Raw genomic sequence first — 20335 nt, 5'->3', positions numbered from 1 at the left:
GTATAGCAGAGGTTGAGAACCACTGCTCTAGTGCACGTTGGCAATAAAAGAATCACTTATGACTTCTAAACCGAAACGCCAAATCTTTCACATGCGTGGACTTTGTCTACAATTAGTCACATTTACTAATATTTACTTTTATGGGACTAACTTGGGGCAGATACTAGTTTCAGGTTTGTACAAGTCCTACTGACATTAATACGGACCAGGCTTATGAATCTAAAAGAAGACTCTGACCCAAGAAAACATTTTCTCTGAGGGGAGGGGAGTGAAATAGAGATGCACTATTACTGAGAACAGAGATTTAATGGAATGTGTCCCCGGAGCTCAAATATGTAGGGGGCAATTGCTGTGAGATGCCATTTCCTTGGAGTTGCCAAACAGCGAAGGGTTTCATTTCATGGTGCTCACCTATACCACAGGACATGCTCCTTCCCCTCCCCTATACATGGACTCACCTACCTACCTCTAGGGAAACTGTTATATGTTGCTTCTCCCTGTTCCTACTGCTGTAGCCACTTATTTTTACAGTTTTTTATTATATTTTGATGGAGAAATGAAAGCACTAAACAAAAATCCTAGAAAAACTGAAGTGACAGGGATCCAGGAGACCCACCCAGGTGAAAACAAAGGGATTCTATTTGAGTAAGAAGGAATGGCATTATTTGATGAAAACTTTACCATGAAGATTTGCACCATATTATAGAGAGCAGATACTTTCACCTTCCTGCCCCACCCACTCCACCCCTGGGTCTACACACTATAGAGACCAAGCTTACTCCTTAACTGAGGCTGGGTTTCGTAAACCAAATTATCAACATTAAGGTGATAAGCTTTCTTCTCAAGTGTGGCTTTTCCTTTCATCCTGAAGTTTGTTCTTCCTATAAGCTAGGTCAGGGGTAGGCAACGTTTTTTGGCCAGAGTGCCAAAAAACACTACAATGCCTACCTTGGAAGGTGCAGGAGTGCCAGCATGGCAGAAAAACAAAATGAGGGTAAGGGGTACATGGCAGGATGCCCTGCTTGTGCCCCTTGCCCCCCACCCCTGCTGCCCCTTGTCCCAAAGCCCCTTGCCCCCCAGCCCAGGCTCTGTGGCTGCCAGCAGCTACCCCAGCTCTGGGTAGCTTCTGCCAGCGACAGAGCCCAGGCTGCTCCCAGCAGGCCTTGCAGCATCCCAGCTGCCTGCTGGGAGCAGCCCAGGCTCCCGGCTGGCAGCAGCTCCCCAGAGCCAGGACCGGCTGCAGCCGGGAGGCTTCAAACAGCTGTGCTGGGCTCCAGCATCAGCTCTGCACCAGTGCGTGGACCCGCACGTTGGAGCGGGCTGTGAGAGAGGGGCCTGAGGCAGCACAGCCCTGGTCTCTCCCCAGTTCCCAGCACAGAGGTGATGAGCCCAGCGCAGCTATTTGTAGCCAGCACGGGCTCTGGGCAGCTACAGCAAGCAGTGGGCAGGCTATAAACACCTGCACTGAGCTCATCACCTCCATGCTGGGAGCGGGGGAGAGACTAGGGCTGCACTGTCTCGGGCCCCTTCTCTACCGCCCACTCCGAGGCGCACCTGCTTGCGCTGGTGTGGAGCTGATGCCAGAGCCCGGCACAGCTGTTTGGAGCCTCCCAGCTGCAGCTGGCCCCAGCTCTGGGGAGCTGCTGCCAGCCAGGAGCCCGGGCTGCTCCCAGCATGCAGCTGGGATGCTGCAAGCCCTGCTGGGAGCAGCCTGGGGTCTGTCACTGGCAGCAGCTACCCAGAGCTGGGGCTGTCCATAGCATGCCAAACAAGATGGCCTCACATGCCACACTCGGCACGCGTGCCAGGGGTTGCCAACCCCTGACCTAGGTCCTCTCTCCATTTGGCAAGCACTGCTAACCCTTCTACCAGTTGAGGCAATGAGAGTGAGCCAGCAACTCATTTAAGCTGTTGGCATCTGGCATCTATCTGGTAAAAGGGTAAAGTTGCTTTGGACAAACATGGTCAGTCTATTAAACTTAACATCACATGCTTCATTCTGCAACAAAGTACCCTTTTCTTTTTTCCCAGTCCTAACCCTTTTTTTTCCTCTCTGCCCAGGTACTATGTAATTGTGGCTATAAAATAGAGGACCTGCCTTTTCATTTTATAAAGGAAAGATACAGTATAAGTGAGATATACTTACTCAATTGAACCATCTGGTGGTTTAGGGAGCCTACATTGGAGGAAAAAAAATTGATTTGAAAAAATTCATATTCTTTGAGCCTTTCCCCATTTTATCTAAATGAACATACAGTAAACATCAGAGACCAATCAATATACAGTACGCCTAGATTATACTCTAACTGATGTCACTCTGTGTGTTAAAGTTCTCTACATAGCTATGTGCTAAAACATAAAAATTCCATGTACTAAATGAGGTATTTTAGAAGAAACTAAAAAAAATTAAATTATAATCACTGTTTTACACTTCCATCTTACCAGCCCTACATTAATAAGAATCATTACTTAGTACTTAAAACAGAATCTTTTTCTCAGTATTTTAAAAGAGAAAAGCAGAAAATGTATCGTCCTGTTGACAGTAATGGTACATAAATTATACCAAAAAATCTATAGAGATAAATTATTTACCTCCTATCACTGAGACTTGTTTTGTATCTTAAAGACATTTTTAAAAAGTAAGAAGAAAAGACTAACTCTAGAGACCAATAATTTTATCACTAAGACTAGCCAAGAATCTCTTGGCAATGCTGTCAGGCTAGAAAATGTCATAGATGTGCTTTTAGTTTGCTTTCATGGTTATTTTTTGCAAAGAGAAAAAAAGACAGTACTCAGGATTATAAGTCTTATATACATTTATTTCATTCTCCTTTTTTCTCTTGCAATGAATGGATAAAGGCATAACTATCTCCTGCATCATTTTTAAACTCGTTTATATTTAAAAGTATTTTTCTTGTATCTGAAAATATCCAAGTCAGATCTGGGTATATCAAGTTGTTTAAACTACTGGAAAAAAAGACTTTTCCCTGTCTCACTGGGTGTAAGACCCAATTTGGTTAAAATGTGGAAGAAAGGATGACCCCTGGAAGTAGACAGTACTACTAAAAGCATGATCTAATGTAGAGACAACATATGGATCATCCAGAGGCTTCAAACCCCAAAGTGTGAGAGATACGGAGGACTTAATTATTAAATATTATAGAAGCCCAAGTCGGTCTGTAATGCTTTATTCACACTCTGATTGGCAGGCCACCATTATTCCAAAACCGCGCCAAGGACCAGACAGAAGGTAGGGGAGCCGAGGCCAACAGCGCTGGCTTCGGCTCCCCGACTCTACTCCATGGAAGAAGCAAAACAGTGGTAGCATGGGGCGTTAGGTGGCAGCATTCCATTTAGCCCCCTCCACTTCCCCCTCATCATTATTGACAGGCAATTGGCTAGTTGTTAGATATTACTATTCATTCTAAAGGGTCTCTGGAAAAAATGAGAGGGCAGAATCCTTTCCAATGCTAAGATCTTCCTTTATATATTGTTTATACTGTAGCACTTCTAGAGCCCACACCAGGAGGAGATGCTAGGTGCTGTACAAACCTGCCTTAAATATCTTACAAGCAGGTTCTTTTTTTTAAAAAAACATATTATGGTTTTGATGGCATCTTTCAAATCAGTTTTCTTTACATTCTGATGCAATATGCAGGGAAACGGAAGCCCAATGACCAAATGTTCTACCACAACATATGTGGTGTTGCAAAGTAAAACCACCAGATGTGAAGCGAGCACTGTGCGATGCAACATCATACCACTTTTCATGACAAAGGAAATAATACTTTCATCAAAATGAATAAATACTTCCACCAAAATGAACTGCTTTTCTTTTGCATGGGTGCATCTACACAAGATGCTAACTGAGCATAGGCTAATCTAATGTACAGTAAAGTATCACCGTCTAGACATGTATGGCAATTACTGAGTAGTAGATTAGTCTAATGCACTGCTTTCTAGTACCAGTAGGTACAGGTACTAGACAAGGACACATTAAACTAATGTGCCAAAGTGCATTTGTAGATGCTGATCAGGAGCAAATTGCTCCTGGTCAGCTTATGCAACAGGGGGTGGGCAGGGAGCTGGAGCCAGTTCCCTGCCTGCCCCCTGGAGCAGCTCTAAGTTACATGGAGCTCAGAGCTCCGTGGGGCAGGCAGAGAGCTGGGGAACCCAGGCCTGATTCCCCCTATGCTCTCTGTCAGCCCAGGGCTGGCACCCCAGGGAGCCTGAAGTTCCCCCTAGCTGCTGCAGGGGGGCAGAGCAGGGTAGGACCAGCCCTGGATTGAATTGCTCCCATTGGAAGCAAATTTGCTCCTGATGCGGGCGCACGTTTAGATGTATGCCTGTGTAGTCTAAATGTGCCTGCACATTAATTGTAGGTGTAGATATATGCTCTGTGTGTGGCATTACCATGATAACAGAACAAACAAATGTTAAATTATGACAACCATTTAGATCAGGGGTGGGCAAAATGGTGGATCCAGCTGGACTCCATTTTCCAGTAGCCCCTCCCCAAGTTGCTATGGCCAGTTTCCATGAACCACCCCAGCAATGGCAGGGCTGTGACAGCATAGGGCCAGAGCTTCCATGCAGACCTGGCCTCAGCAGTGCTGGCAGGGTGTATGGCTGGGTGGAAAACTGCTTTGGGCCAGAATCTTGCAGTGGTGACAGCATGGTTTGGAGCCAGGGCACAGCCACAATCCGCTGCCTGCATGTTCCTTTCTCGGCTTCAGTGACACAGGCAGGGGCTGGTGGGAAACGGAATCTGCTGTGGGCCTGATCCAGCCTGCAGGCCGGACTTTGCTCACTGCTGATTTATATGCTATATTTGTAACCACCCTATTTCAAGACAGATTCGATTCCAACACTAAGCTTATTTTGAAACTCAAGAGTTTTTGTGATATCTTTTATTAGACCAACTGTATATCATTTGGGAGAGCTCGTGAACAAAGACCTGAGGAAGGGCATCTGATGCCTGAAAAGTTGTCCAACAGCTCCTTCAACTATACAGTTGGCCCACTAAAAGATATTGCAAGAATGCCCTGCCTCTCAACTTTTCCTGGACCATCATGACTATAACAACACTCAAACCCTACTTGAAAAATGAAGGTACTTATGGACATACCTGCAATTACAAAACTTCAATTTTTTAAAAGTTTATTTATCCTACAAATAATCATACTTGGTTTTCCAAGCCCACAGTTAGAAAAATCAATTATTTGGTATCGAAGACAGACTGATGTGTGGAAAAATAGCAGTATAGGAGCTGATTTTTCTCTTATTTATACAGGTGTCACATAAGCAGGGCTCTACTGACTTCACTGGCGATATTCTTGATTTGAGTACATGGCTGAGGGGAGAATCAGTCCCATTCGAGTTTTGGGGTGGGACATTTCTATAGTGTTCATCATTAGAATATCTGAACTTCAGGTAATAACAAAACAGGAGCAAACTTGCACTTGCCAGGCTGGAAGATACTTTATAGACACATTTAGGTCCTGAGTAAGAAAAGGCTAATAAAAATTCAAGAGCCATGTTTTCTGAAGTGTCCAATATATTTTTGAATCTCAAGTTGGGTAACTAAACACTGCACACTCAAAGCTAGAAGAAACCTTTAAAATATGTAGTGATTAGCCTTTAAAAGGACAGGAAAAGAAATAGTGCTTGGGTCAAATTTAGCTCTTGGGTATGTCGGTATTTTATTGGAGTTACTCCAGATTTATGCTGGAGTTCACCAATATCATATCATATTTACACTGGTATAATTGAGAGCATACTTTCACTCTATTACCATACGTTACACACTATACTTTTTCAAGTTAACCAGTTCTATCATTTAATGGGCTCTGCAAAAAATGCAGTGTAAATATATACTCATGTTCACTCGATCAATATGGAACTATCAACATCTGAATATACCACGTTCATTGGAGTTCATGGAGTTTATAATCAGCTTAAAATTTCTTTGGGATAGAATCTGGCTGTACTGAAAGGAGAGATTTATTTTAGCTAATGGTTCAAAAATTATTTCTCCTTTTTATGTCACAATGATGTAGAAACAGATCTTGTGTTTCAGATCTTACTGAATTATGTGCATGCCTTGAGACACTCTTATGTGTCTCGTGTGTTTGCACTGCCTTGTAGCATGGTGCAGAATGTGGGGATGACTTAGCTCAGACTTATTAACGGGGGATAAAGCTAAAAAGTGGCTTTGCAATATGGTTCTCTCCAACTTTCCTGCATGCTTTGAGCACTAAAAAGCTGAGGCACACACATACTATCCAGGATGGATGATATATCCTGCTACTGGCTACCAGGCAGTATATCTGAAAGCTGGTTAGATTATGCAGCTATAGAGGGAGGACCAGAGAGGAGTGCAGTATGGAACACTTTCACCTAGGCTAGGGACAGAGGTTACAAATAAACTGGTTTAAGTGATCAGAAACTGGTTTAAACCTGTAACAGAACAGAAATTCAGTGCATATAAACTACTCTCAAAATGGCTGAAACTGGTTTAAGACAAACCTGGTTAAATGTAGTACCAAATTTAACTGATTTAGGTCAAACTGGTTTACAGAACTTCTGCCCTGGACCTCTTCCTGGTTTAAGTCACAGCAGCATCCCAAGATGCTTTGCAGCCCTTGGCTATGCTGTGCTGGGCTGGGGGAGCAGTGCTGGCCCCATGGCCCTCTCCTCCTTAGCCAGAGCACTATCACTGCTACAGCTGGCTGAAAAGGGGGTAGTGGTGGGATGAGTGGCAGAGTGGGGTGTGTGGCCAGACACCAGCCCCAAGCCTGAGGCAAAGTGGGGTGGGGAGGGAGGGACCGGGCTGGTGTTGTCATGGGCAGAAGCAGAGGGAAGGCGAGCAGGGGGAGACATGCCCCTGGAGGGATCCCGGCCCTATCCCCCCAGTGATGCAACAATGGGGAGAACGTGGGACGTTCAGAAATGGGTGCCACACACAGGGACACCCGATGACTGGCTTCTCCTCCCGCTGGGCCCAGGCCCAGGCCCAGGCCCAGGCCCAGTGCAGGATGAGTGTCCCCAGGAGAGGTGAAGATGGTGGCACTGATCAGGATACAAGTGGGGATCCCCCTCCCCCAACTCCTGCTGCTGACTCCGCCTGAGTCACCGTCATCTACCTCCAGGGAGCCATGGCTACTGCTGGGGAAGTTGCCAGTGCTTGCAGAGTTACTGGGTGCTGCAGTTGCCTGACTGTAGCCTCCTCTTTTAGACCACCTGGTCTGGGTGGTTCCAGCGGCTGGGCTCAGCATGGCCAGAAGCAGCAGCAATGACACGTCCCCTGGGAGGAGCCAGCCAGCCAGCCTCCATGGCACCTGAGCCAGCCTACACCTAGCCACCCGACAGCTCTGCCTGGAGCAGCCATTCAGGGCCCAGGGGCAGCAGCTAGGGCATTGCAGTCAGGGAAGCAACCCTGGATGGGTCAGCCCTGCAGCGGTAGTGGAGCTGCTGGATGGCTGGGTGCAGGCTGGCTCGGGTGCTGTGAGGGCCAGCTGGTTCCTCCTGGGGGACCTGTTGCTGCTGCTCACAGTGACTAACCTGTTTGCTGGGCCACCCAGGTCAGGTGGTATGAAAGAGAAGGCTGTGATCAGGCAGCTGCAGCACTTGGTAACTCTGTGGGCGAGTGCCGGCAATTTCCCAGTGGTGGCCACGGCTCCCCGGAAGTGGGTGAGTGACTCAGGTGGAGTTGGTGGTGGGGGTTGGGGGAGGGGAGTCCTGACTTGTTACCTGATTGGTGCCACTGCCTTCCCCTCCCCCACGGACACCTGCCCTGCACCAGGCCTGGGCCCGCGCATGGCCTTGGCAGGAGGAGAAGCTGTTCAGCAGGTACCCCTGGGCCCAGCACCCACTTCTGAACAATCTGTGTTCTCCCTGTTGCTGCATCATAGAGATCAGGCAGTCACTGCCCCCATGCCAGCTACCCTCAAAGAGATAGCGGCCCAGTGGCAAGGAGTTCCTGCCTCCTCCTTGCGTGTCCAGGGTGTGGGTCTGGCTCCTCTCACTCCCTCCAGCCCCTTAAAATACACAGGGGGGGAGGGCTGAGGGGAAGGGCCCCAACCCCTGCTCATAGCTCTGGGAAGCCCATGGGAAAGGGAAGGCAGAGAGGAGGAGCTGTGTAGCGCTGGGCTCTGCTTCACTTCATGCGGGCGGGGGGGGGCAGGGATTGTGTGTGTGATCCTCAGCTTTGTGCAGCCCCTCATGCGTGTCCCAGTGAGGAGGTGACTGTCCTAGCTGGGAAACAGGCTCTGGGCCTTTCCCACTCTTCTTTTCTACGGTAGAATGGGGGCCTGAAACGCTCTGTTCCTGGAGGAGCAGCACAGGGGGTCTCTCTCTGGATCAGGTCACAGAATCGTAAGAGTGGGGTTGGGAGGGACCTTCAGGGGTCACATGCTAGCCCTGAGGCAAAAGCATCCTTGTCCAGACCATCCTGTACACACCAATACAAAGCTCCCCTGCTTCAGCTGCTTAAGTTGCAACCAGGGTGGGGAAAACCCAGGCAGACCCTGTAGGCCAGGGTAGGGAGTTAAATCCCTCCCCAGTCATACTCAGCCTACTGGGGCCTAGCCACACCCCACCCCACCCCCAGCTCAACTTCTGTCTAGCCTGCGGGCCACTGCAGAATGGAAGGGAGGGCTTGCTCTAGCACCCCTAGCTTCTAGCCTGAGCCACTGCAGGCATGTGCCTGCATTTCCAGAATCAAAAGTGAAGGTCTATTCACTTGTTTCTCAGTTCAATTGATGCAGGTTAGACTAACTTGCAAAGATTAAATCGATTCAGACTCGGGCTTTTTGAATGCCTGTACTTAGCCCTAGTGGGCAAAGGACCGTTACTTTCCCTAATGATAATCTCACAAAGTCTACAGGCAATCCCTGCTTAACACTGTTTCACTTAGCATTATTTTGCTATAATGCTCATTTGAAATTGATACCTGATTTCAATTAGGGCTCAGCAAGTTTTGTTAGAACGCTTGAGGTCACCATCTTGGGTCATCAAATACTTTCGGTTTTGCTTAATGCTCAGTTTTTCAGGAACCAATTAAGAGTGGGGGTTGCCTGTATTTCAATTTGTGGCTTCAGCCCTGCACAGTGTCCTTGGTGGCTCCTTGGATTGATAGGGTGACTATGGGCTTTTGGTGGCATATCAAAGGCAAATTACGTTGTTTTCCTTTGAATGTTTGTAACTGGATAGGAAGACAAGGCCTAGTTAATTCATTTTGAAAGGCAGTCCTTCTAGAAGCAAAACAATTCATTTTCAAGCAAAATGATGTAAGGCTCTACAGTGTGTGGAGCTCTGACAAAGGTACAGTAATTCCATAATGGTATATGTAGTTCCTGCAAATTTGCAGTAATTCATTTTCTACAACAGCGTAATAGCACAAAGGAGCCATTGCCAGCTATAGTATCTATAAATCAAGCATTAACAACCCCCAAGAAAATACCAAGAGCAATGTTCAGTCAGTATTTTTTCAATAAAGATTTCCTAAGGTTATCACCATTTTAATTTGTTAGAGCAGTTAGACTACTGCAGGCTACTATATTTTGCTCATAAAGATGTTTGACTATGAACCCATAAAATCTGAAACAGGAAATAATTTAAGTGAACTGCTTTCTCTACAACTTTAAAATTTCAAAGATAGAATATAAGTAAATACAATTTTACAGAAAAACTACTTGGAATATTAGAGAGATGAAATATTTAAAAGATCATATACATATTAAAATAGGTTACATTTTAATTTTCAAAATAATGGACAAAGTGTATCAACATGCTGTCAGTAAAACATTCAGTCTATTGATAAATTATTGGAGTATGCCAGTCTTCAAACTGTGCATCATTTTACATTGCATGCTAAGGGCCAAATTCTTGTCGCAGTTATAAGTCCCAAGCAAATGTGTTTGACAGGGGTACATGCAAACCTTGTGGGAAAAGATTTATCCCTGTGACCTGGAGTCACAATACACAACAACTGTACAGGCCAGTGTCTCTAGCTTCATTAGAGATCAAACTTAATGATCAGGGATCCTGGTTTTCTTTGTTTTAAAAAATGCTAATTATCTCATTTAAAAATGCAAATTCTCTGTTTAAAACCCCTAAAATCTGCATTTTTCCATGATTAAAATGAAACACCACTCTATATAAGGGTGTCAGTTGAATACAATGTTTTATTGATATATTTACAATTTTAAAGCAATTTGGAAGCCTACCAGTAACACAATTACTATAATAAAATTCATTCTAAATACCTATACATTTTGGCATTTGATTTTAGGTTTTTTATCATGGAAAATCAGAGCTCCCTTTGCCCCCTTAGTTCACCAGGACATGGGGCCAGCTGTGATTGTCCCCCCCACCCCGCTTCTACTGTTTTGTGGCGCTCAACAGCTCTGATATGCCAGTGCCCTGTCCATGCCATTTCCCCTCATTCCCAAGCCACAGCCCCTCAAGGCCTGCTGGTGCCCCTCACTCCCCACCCACAGCCCCCTGACCCCCCACTCCAGCCCTGCCAGAGGGGGCCCCCAGCTGCCAGGGCCATGGAGCCAGAGACCCAGTCTGCAGCCCCCTCCCCCACCCCAGCAGTGCCCAAGCCCTGGCTACCACCCATGGGAGATGCCGGCTGCTGCATGCCCATGGGAGTGTGAAGCCCTTTTAACCCCAAGGGAGGCCAAGATACATGGGTTCCCCCTCCTGTGTGGGCAGCACAGCTTGAGGGGAGCACATGAGGGGGTAGATGCAGGCTCAGGGCTCCCTCCCCTGCTGCCCTCCCCCTGGGGCCTTCACATAGGTAAAATGCAGGTAGCCTGCATCCGCCCCTGCTCCATGCACAAATCTGGGGGTCATGTGCCCCTCACAACCCCCAGGAGTGCACGCATCAGTGGAGAGCCACCCCCCCGCACACGCTGCTCCCCAGATAAGCAGCAGTTATGTCCCACTGGCCACCTGGGCCCTGCAGCTATGAATTCCCAACCTGGGCCTCAAGGCCCATGTAGTATCCCAGCTAGTCAGCAGCCCTAGCCCCAGCCAGCCCTGCCCAACTCCCTCCCTCACTATGGGGACCTCATCTTCCTTCTTCCCTGCTCCCCTCCCAGCTCTACCCCTGACTTTCCTGCAGAGAGGTGTTCTCATGCTGCCTGGTTGCCATGTGCATGTGTGTACATGCATGCACATGGCGTCCCCCTACGTGATTGCTCTTCCACTCTCCCGCAGCCCCTTGCCAGCCTGCAAAGGTAAACCCACCATTTCCCATGCTTTTCTCCATAAAATGAGAAAATCTGGGTTTTTCTCCTTAAAATAAGAAAACCTGATTTTTACTGCATTTTTCCATAGTAAACGGAAAACCTGGACCCCTGCTAATGATGTAGCCAAGTTAAATAGTGGCTTTGACCATTGCACTATTTTAACTTGCCCTCCCCTCTTAATGTCAAATCCTTATTGCACCAAAGGCAGAACTACAGAGCATGAGTGACGGGTGCTTCCTGAATCTGCCGGGGCACCTGCAGAAGCCACTGACCCCGTCAGGGGGGCACCAGCCCTACCAACAGCATCAGTGTCAGCTATTGGGGGGGCACTGGCCCCATCGGAGGGTAGCGGGGGACGTGCAGCCCCATGCACTCCTACCAGTCGCCTATGCTACAGAGTGCAGAGCTGCATTTTCTCCTTGAGGAGCTTCCCTGTGGCCTGTCTGCAAATCACACAGTAGAATTATGGTGGTGTTGCTATTTTTCCAGGCTTCGTGGAATCATGCAAAATGGGGAGGAGAATCTCATAGTTTGCAGTACTGGTAGTTACCACATATGAGGTGCTAGAACTGAGACTAGTGTCACAAAATGTCCCCACACGGTCCTACAGATAACAAACTTACTTCATCAGCTACTGTTTACAAAATCTTATGCATCTCTGATTTGTTTAGTAAGTCTATAAAGGCAAGTACCCTGCCTTCTGCCTACAACAATAACCAGCAAAAGTTAATATAACTTTATCCACACATCTCCAACATTTATGTATCTAGGCATATATAGGATGTGCAGCATGGATAAGTTACCATGAAAATGTTATTTTGTTTATTTCTTGACTTGAGTACTTAAATTCATAAACTTCAATGTAATCAGAACTCACAGTAGAGGCTCTCTCTTTTATTAGACCAACTAGATTTTGACAAAAAAAAAAATTCTTTAATTGCAAACTTTTGGGCACAAGCACCTTTCTTTGGCCATAGGAGAAAAGAATGTAAAAGTTCTCCCAGGTAGAAATGAAAGTTCATATTTCATAGGAAAGTTAAAGATGTAGTAAAATCTCCTGTTTGGCACAGTTCATTTTATGCAGGTTAGGCTCAGAGAAAAGTTGGAATAGTCTGTTGACCTCAAAGCTGTTTGGTGGCAAACAGGATGTAGTCATATTCCTTCTCCGTGGAATATGAAACATCATAACCAGAAGGAAATATGATTGCATCCTGTTTGCCACCGAGCAGCTTTGAGGTCAACAGACTATTCCAACTTTTCTCTGAGCCTAACCTGCATAAAATGAACTGTGCCAAACAGGAGATTTTACTACATCTTTAACTTTCCTATGAAATATGAACTTTCATTTCTACCTGGGAGAACTTTTACATTCTTTTCTCCTATGCCCAAAGAAAGGTGCTTATGCCCAAAAGTTTGCAATTAAAGACTTTTTGTCAAAAACTAGTTGGTCTAATAAAAGAGAGAGCCTCTACTGTGAGTTCTGATTCCTTTAGACCAATACAACTACAACTTGGATACCTAAACTTTAATGTTACATTAACCTCAAACTTTATTTTTGAACTACAAGTTGTAATGCTTTATTGGTGCCATCCTGTGGTAAAGCTGTGTATTGCAGCTTTTAATTAAATACTATCCAAGTTCAGTACAACTAGCTACTCTTACATAGAAATAATGAACTAAACAACATTTACCTAAAAATACAATAGAAAACATTTATTGGATGCATACTTGATATGAGAATTACTTTAACGCTATTTATTAAATCTGGACTCCGGCCAAGAGATAAGAGAATACATTTGAATGTCGCAAGTTGTGACACATTGATAAATCTATAAAATCAACTTAAGTCCATGGTTCAAGAGATGATAAACTGAGTGGGACACTAATGCCATATTTTGAGCTTCCTTTCATATTCTCTTTGCTTCTTTAGTACTTGGCCAAGAGCATTTTATACAAGGCATCTAATTGTATTTTGCCCTTAACATCTGTCCTTAATATCTTTAAAAGCAGAAGAGCTATTCAGCTTGTCATTATTCACAAGATATGCACAAAATAAATCAGAACTTACAGATCATCATTCATGAAGATGTCACTTTTTTTCAACTGGGTTGTATCATAACTCTGCTCAATGGGAAGACCTCTGTAAAAAATGGGAAAGAAAGCCACAAGCACGCATATTTCAAGATGGTTGTAAACAATTAGGAAATACATATTGAGTATTTTTTGCATGAGAAAGTAGCTCTTATCACAAAAAATAATAGTTACAAGAAATGGAGATATTTTACTGTCAAGCAGTAAGCAGATACTTATAAACAAAATTATCTAATAAATATCAAAATGTTTTCTGAATTGCAGAATATCTCACATTAAAATCAGTAGGAACTATGCATGCTCAGAATCTCTGATTCATACCACTAAAAGTCAAAGGAAACTCTAGAAATGACTTCAATAGATTCAGGATGAAGCACTTGTAACATGATCCTATTAGTGGGTGAATATTTCCTACAATACTGAACCCCCTCAGCTTCCTTCTGATATCAGGAGGCAGGGAGGATCAGACCCTTATTGGGTTGAAGGATGCTATTTTCTTCAGTGGTTCTTATCACTGAACAGAAGACTTGCCTTTGAGTGTGAAAACAGCATCTTATCCGTCTCTTCCATCATGGAAGAGATATATGTTGCTTGGTTATCAGCAGCTAAGACAGGGGAAGGCAGGGAAAGGGAGAGAGAAAGGGACCACAAAACCGAAGAAAACAGAGGTGGAATAACTTGTTTTAACTGGTAACTTTATCTCTGGAATGAGGAACAGTCTCACAATTCCCGACCTCTGCCTGAAGAGGCTATGCTCATCAGACATTAGTTAGAGAATTTTTCAGTATCAGAAAGGTGCAGCTATAACTGCATGGTAATAGTGGCGACATGGACCGGTAGAAGAGAGAGAAAGATCTTGGGTCAGGGTGATAAGGCACATGTTTGTATATTCTACTGGCTCAAGGTAGCTTTCAGGGCATGTGAAGGTTCTGTAGTAGTCTGACAATGGCATTTAGCCAACTGTTTGCATACACTGTCTAAAAGCTAGTTAACTGTCTCACCTCTTTTCATTTTTGAGCCAGTGCTGATACCGTGCCTGCTTCCTTATATCCCTCTGGTGACACCTTTAATCCCTGAGGGAGGCCAAGATACACGGTCTCCTTAGACAAAGCCAAGGGTGCTAAACCTCTCTGGCCCCACGAGCTGGATCCCCCATGCGGGATTGGTTTTCAAGCCAGATCTAGCATCCAGGCAGACTGTAGGGGTCAGTCCATGGGTGCGATCTGGAGTGAACCTGCACGCTGGACCTGGCTACAGTATGACTCCATGCACTGACCTGACCCCACGCATCAGATCCAGCCATGGAGTAAATGGACTGAGGAAGCATGGAGCTGCATCATCTGGACTGTAGAGATCCTCACAGGTCAGAAAAATCTGGCAGTGGGGAAGCAGTGGCAGTGTCAATTGCCATGTCTCTGGAAGCAATTAACATTGCTACCACTCCTCTGCCCCAAAATTTCCCAGACCCATGGGGGAGCCCTGCAGGTCAGCCCCACAGTGCTGGAGGTTCAATGCCATCCAATGAACTACCTCACAGTGAAAACTTTATGGAATGTAGATATTTGCACTGTCATCCCATGTGACATCCTACAAGTCATCTCTGAAAACTCCAAGTTCCAGTTATTGTTCAGAGGCACAAGGGCCTCAAATGTGGCTCTCACTGAGGACACCATATACTAAATACATCTGTGATGTGAATGATCCCTTCAAGTTAACAGTAAAAACATGCTGACCTGGAGGCTTTCCATTTTTGCTGTATTTACTTCTAAAAGATTATAGTTACAATAATGCGACTTTAGATAACTGGTAAGATATGGGTAAGTACCAATAAAGCATTGTATTTGGAATCCAGATAGACTTTAGTCCGGTGCATCTGCATTAATACGATACTTGCAAGGCAAAAATATTGCTGCTCCCTGCATCTACAATCACTTTTAGGTCAATGCACAACTGAGCATCTTTAACTGAAGACTGTACTGCGCGGCACCAAGCTGATAAACAGTTGTCAATATATAGTGCACTTCTGTACAGGGGCCTTTCCAGTATTTTTAATACATACTGGCATCTGATGGTGAAAGATTAGTATTACTTTAGTTTTTTTCACATAATTCCAACTCTGCCAATCCCTATTCCGATGACTTAAAATTTCCTTATATTCCAGTTTATGTAAATTGGATGAGAGCGATCCACTCAGAATGTTTAAGAGTCAGCAATAAGTAAGTGCTGAAAAAAATCTGCTTTTCTTCATACATTTTCTATTGAGATGTTATAAAATTAGAACAATATTAAACATATTCTAACAGCAACTGGTTATAACCACAGAGTTTTGAACTGCAGTACTTGAACCATTCACTTTAACTCCACATCATGTCAAAAATATTTACAAAAAACATCAATACAGATGTTCTAAAATATATGGGTCTGAAAAAATTTACAAAGAATATATCGAACCCTGTCCAGCACCGGCATGAGATTTATTTTATTCAAGTTCATCCTGGTTTGATCTCCACTTGTCCAAACATGCTGTATTCTATTAGCCAATATTGGGTAAAACAATGTTTTAAAATTCCAACATTTAATGCATGTCACCAACTGACCTTGGCCAAAGATCCCCACCATACCCATACTGTTGATGTCCTTTCGTAAACATACAAGAAGGCTCATTCTTTAGCCTGTGATCTTCTGGCAATGAAACTGGTACAATTTCTCCATGTTCTCTTTCTGCTCCCCAGGGAAGCCTGCACCACTGAAATTCATTCTTGAACTTCTCATACCTGAAACAAAAATCCATAACCCATTCTTAAATCACAGCAACAATTACAGTGACTTGAATATCTTCACAGGTATCTCAGAATGGAAATTTTTATTTTATTTTATTGGTGGTAGGTTACTCCATTTTGACTGATCATAAACAAATCAATGGGAGTTTGTTCATTGATTTCAACAGCAGCAGAATCAAATCAAGCATGCTTTAATCAACTGGAAGAAAAAAGAAATTGAATATAGATCAAAATATGCTACTTGTTTAACTGCACTTGCATGTTCTCTGTTATTAAAGCAGAGATGAATATGTTGTCCTCTAGTTGATATACAAAATTGGACCATGACTTGGTTTCCCCAATTTATGGTTTTCTCTTCTCTTCATTGAGCACACCAATAAAAATTACTTTTAAAACTGAGGCAGCGAGCAAGACTGGTAAGTACTGGCCCTGGAAGGAGAAGCCTCAAGATTGCTCCCAAACTCAAAAACCATAGGTTATGCTGCTGTATTCTCATTTAGTTTATGTTAAGACAGAGGCAGTAAGGTCTAGCTGGAAAGGGAGGATCCGGGGATTTTATCTGAGGATCCAGGGCTATTCTGTCCCCGAGACCTGTCTTTGATGCAAAAGGTCTGATTTTTCCCTCAACTTCAGTCAGGTTTATAGTGCAAACTTTTGCTGGCATAAGTAGATTGATCACAGACAGAAGGTAGGACAGGGTGGCACCTTAGGGTCTTGGCACAGGTTACCTTAAAACCAACATAAAGGTTATTAAAACAAGAGCAGTCATTAAAGGGTGCTAAGCTGCCAAACATTCCCTCTAAACTTTTCAAAGTTATGCCATGCCAGCCAAGGTTTATCTTTGATTTGTTTTGCCTAGATTCCAGGGTATATATTGTATGAATGGTGTGGGAAAACAAAATGCCTTTGATTCCTCCAGCATCCCAGGATACATAGCTCTCAACCGCTTCCCACCCTCCAAATCTCTAATGGGGTCCCCATATGTGCCCCCCACTTCCCCTGGCTCCAGGCTAACAACTCTCTGTGTGCATAATTGCAGAGAGACCATGGAGAGAAGGGGGAGCACACTTCTTGCAGCCCATGATCTCAGTTAATTGAGCACTGGAGACTCTGGGCTGAGCACGGAGCACCCAGACAGGGAGACCAAGCAAGCGTCTCATGGCTGTATGGTCTCCATCTCTTAGAAGCATAGAGAGATCTATAAGCTAACCTGTTTAGGCATTTTTATTCTTCCTTCCACACCCCTACCCTTCCATGTATCATGCATCTTATATAAGACAGTTCCTAGGCACACGAACCTAACCTCTAAAGTCACCAGGAAGAGAAACAACACAATTTAATGTTCACTTCAGAACTAGTAGTTTGAGAGCATTGGTATATACCATTCTGGCTGCTCCACTGGGTTAATCTGTGCTGCTTTAACACACATTCCAAATTTTAAATTGAATTCCTCTAACAACTGCATTAAGTGGACCGGTGCATGGATTGTTATACCACATACATCATAGAACTATCAATTCACTAGAAGCAAAAATACCAGGTTTGTACAAGTCCTAGCATCTACCTGCCAAAGACTCTTTTATAAAAAAAACCCTGGGGGATTGTGGGTTGGCAGAGTCCATGGTCAGGTGGGTTGGGAGCTGGCTAAGAGATCAAACCCAGAGAGTGTTAGTAGATGGGTCTGTATCATCCCGGTGGGAGGTGGCCTGCAGGGTTTAATTCTTGGCCTTGTGCTGTTCAACATCTTAATTAACGATTTAGATGAGGATGTGGAAAGCATGCTGTCTAAGTTTACAGACAATACTAAGTTATGGGGGAAAGCGGTCATGCTAGGGGATAGGATGTAGATCCAAGACGACCAGAACTAGTTGGAAAGGTGGGAGATTCAATAAGGATAAATGCTTCACCTGGGGAGAAGTAACCAGTGACATGAATACAGATTAGGAGATGTCCTGGCCAGCACAATGTCTGAAAGGGACCTCAGGGTTATGGCTGATCACAGGATGAACATGAGCAGCCAATGCGATGCTGTAGTCAGAGCTAATAGCATACTGGGGTGCATTAGCTGATGCGTTGCAAGCAGGACTAAGGAATTGATACTTCCTTTCTACTCAGCACTGGTGAGACCCCAGCTGGAGTACTGTGTCCAGTTCTGGGTGTCATACTTCAAAAAAGATGTGGAGAATCTTGAAAAGGTCCAGAGAAGGGCCACAAGAATGATTAGGGGCCTGGAGGACAAGCTTTATGAAGAAAGACTAATCTGGGACTGGTAGACTAATCTGGATCTGGGACTGTTCAACCTGAGGAAGAGAAGAGTGAGGGGGGACTTGGTGGCTGTCTACATATATGCAAGGGGTGAATATTGGGAGCTTGGAGAAAAACCGTTCACTGGGGCAACCCAGGGGAAGACAAGGAGCAGTGGCCATAACTGTTAGAGGATGACTTTAGGTTGGATGCAAGGAAGACCTTCTTTACAGTAAGGGTGACTTACATGATTTGACTTATTTTGCTTATGGGGACTGAAGGTCAGTTTTGCTTGTATAATCTCACCAGCAGAAGTCAACATGAATCATTGACTAGCATTTCCTTTTGGTTCAGTTTAAGGAACGCTGACACCACAAGCATGCAGAACAGTTTGATGTCCAAACTCACACTCAGAACACTGCACACCCTCCACTTGTAGAGCAGATGTTACCTTATGCTAACATAACAGATCAGGAATAACTTTGCAGGACTTTAGTGTGAAAAAGAGCCAGAACAGGCTCATTATTATTTGAATTTGGGCTTTTCACTTCATCTTGATGTATCTCCATTTATCTATCTGTAAAACAGCTATAATAATTGTGATCAGAGTCACAGGTTATTTATAGTTTGTTTGTTTTTTTTCCAAGTGATATGAAAATCTCTGGAAGAATCCTCTTGTTCAATTAGGAGAGACCTCAGGGTGCTGACCCCAAGCTTGGGAGATGGCATCATCAAGCTACAATACTATGCCATTTCTTCATGACACTGTGTCTTGATATGAGGAGGCAATTTGTTTATCTAGTAGGACAAACTAAAATAATCCTGTGGGGGGTGATGAGTGATGAAGCATATCTTCCTCCTCCGCCATATTAAAATAACTATATAAACTTTTAGCATCTAATTTTTTTAAAAGTTCAATTTATGGCTTTTTTCCCCCCCTGAAGGTTAGCAGCCAGACATCAAATCATTCTGTAAGCTTGTCAGTATTCATTAAACTGAACCCAGAGGAAATACTAATAAATCATTCATATTGACTTTATCTGCAGGTTACGAAATTGCAGAACAACCCCTTTGCCTGAGACAGAAAAGACCAACATTGCACACAAAGGTAATCACCCATTCTGACCAAACAAGGCTTTGTTAAGCCTCTAACGTTTATGGTCGGCCTCACAAAGAGATAGTTATGGTCAATATCAATCCAGTAGGATTATAATTTTCAAGGACATGAACAAAACACTGTCTTCGCACAGAAAATATCAAATTAAAAACCAGACTGGACAAGCTGTTAAAAAATTTACTGTAGGGAACAATCTTGTACTGGCAAGGAAACGTACTGAATAGCCTAACACAGGGCTGTCCAACTTCTAAAGCTCTGGGAGCCACACCAGTGGGGGCCACATACTGTACAGACCACATCAGGTGAGTTGTGGGCCACTGGGCTGCTTGCTGCATAGACGCTTCACTCCAATGCTCCATATACCTGAACAGGCACCCCCAATTACTGTACCACCACTCTCCCCTTTCCCCTGCTACTGGACCATATGGGCACAATTCCCTTGTTCTCCTGCTGCAACACGTCTTCATGAGTACTGCCTTCCCACTGCCCTATGCAGGTGTGCTCTCCCCTCTTCCCCCCCGAATGGTCCTGATTGCCCCCATTATACCGTGCCACACTGACCCACCCTCTGTGGCAAAAGCCATAAATGGCAGCTGGCAGCGGAGAGAAAGCCCAGAGACTCCAGATGCTGTTGCAGCAGGAGCAATGAGGGGGAGTAGTGGCTGAATGAGTGTCCAGGGCCACAACTTAAATCCTTGTGGCCCTTGGGCTACTAGCTGGATAATCTTAGTCTAAAAGGTAGCTTCCATTTCTAACTTCCATGATTCTATCTTTTCAGGGGACTCTGAGGGAACTTGTACATGTGACGTCAGTTTAGTCCTCACTAAACTAAATGGTTTATT

At 44.5% G+C, this 20335-nt stretch overlaps 1 protein-coding gene across 2 annotated transcripts in view; it reads right to left on the bottom strand.

Moving 5' to 3' along the window:
• Positions 1-20335, bottom strand: part of SPMIP4 (sperm microtubule inner protein 4) — a 51819-nt gene that overhangs the window by 16894 nt on the left and 14590 nt on the right. For both annotated transcript variants that reach the window (XM_090046734.1, XM_090046735.1), the window contains exons 3-5: positions 15950-16126; positions 13330-13401; positions 2147-2176 (exon numbers count right to left, since the gene is read on the bottom strand). In XM_090046734.1, the coding sequence (XP_089902860.1) occupies positions 2147-2176; positions 13330-13401; positions 15950-16126 (279 nt within the window). The remainder of the gene's footprint in view (positions 1-2146; positions 2177-13329; positions 13402-15949; positions 16127-20335) is intronic.

The sequence above is a fragment of the Crocodylus siamensis genome, chromosome 5 (assembly GCF_052110815.1).
Source record: "Crocodylus siamensis isolate JL-2025a chromosome 5, ASM5211081v1, whole genome shotgun sequence".
In the NCBI taxonomy this organism is placed as follows: Eukaryota; Metazoa; Chordata; order Crocodylia; family Crocodylidae; genus Crocodylus; species Crocodylus siamensis.
Note: the sequence above shows the minus strand (reverse complement) of the source record. Positions and strands in the feature narration are given on the sequence as shown.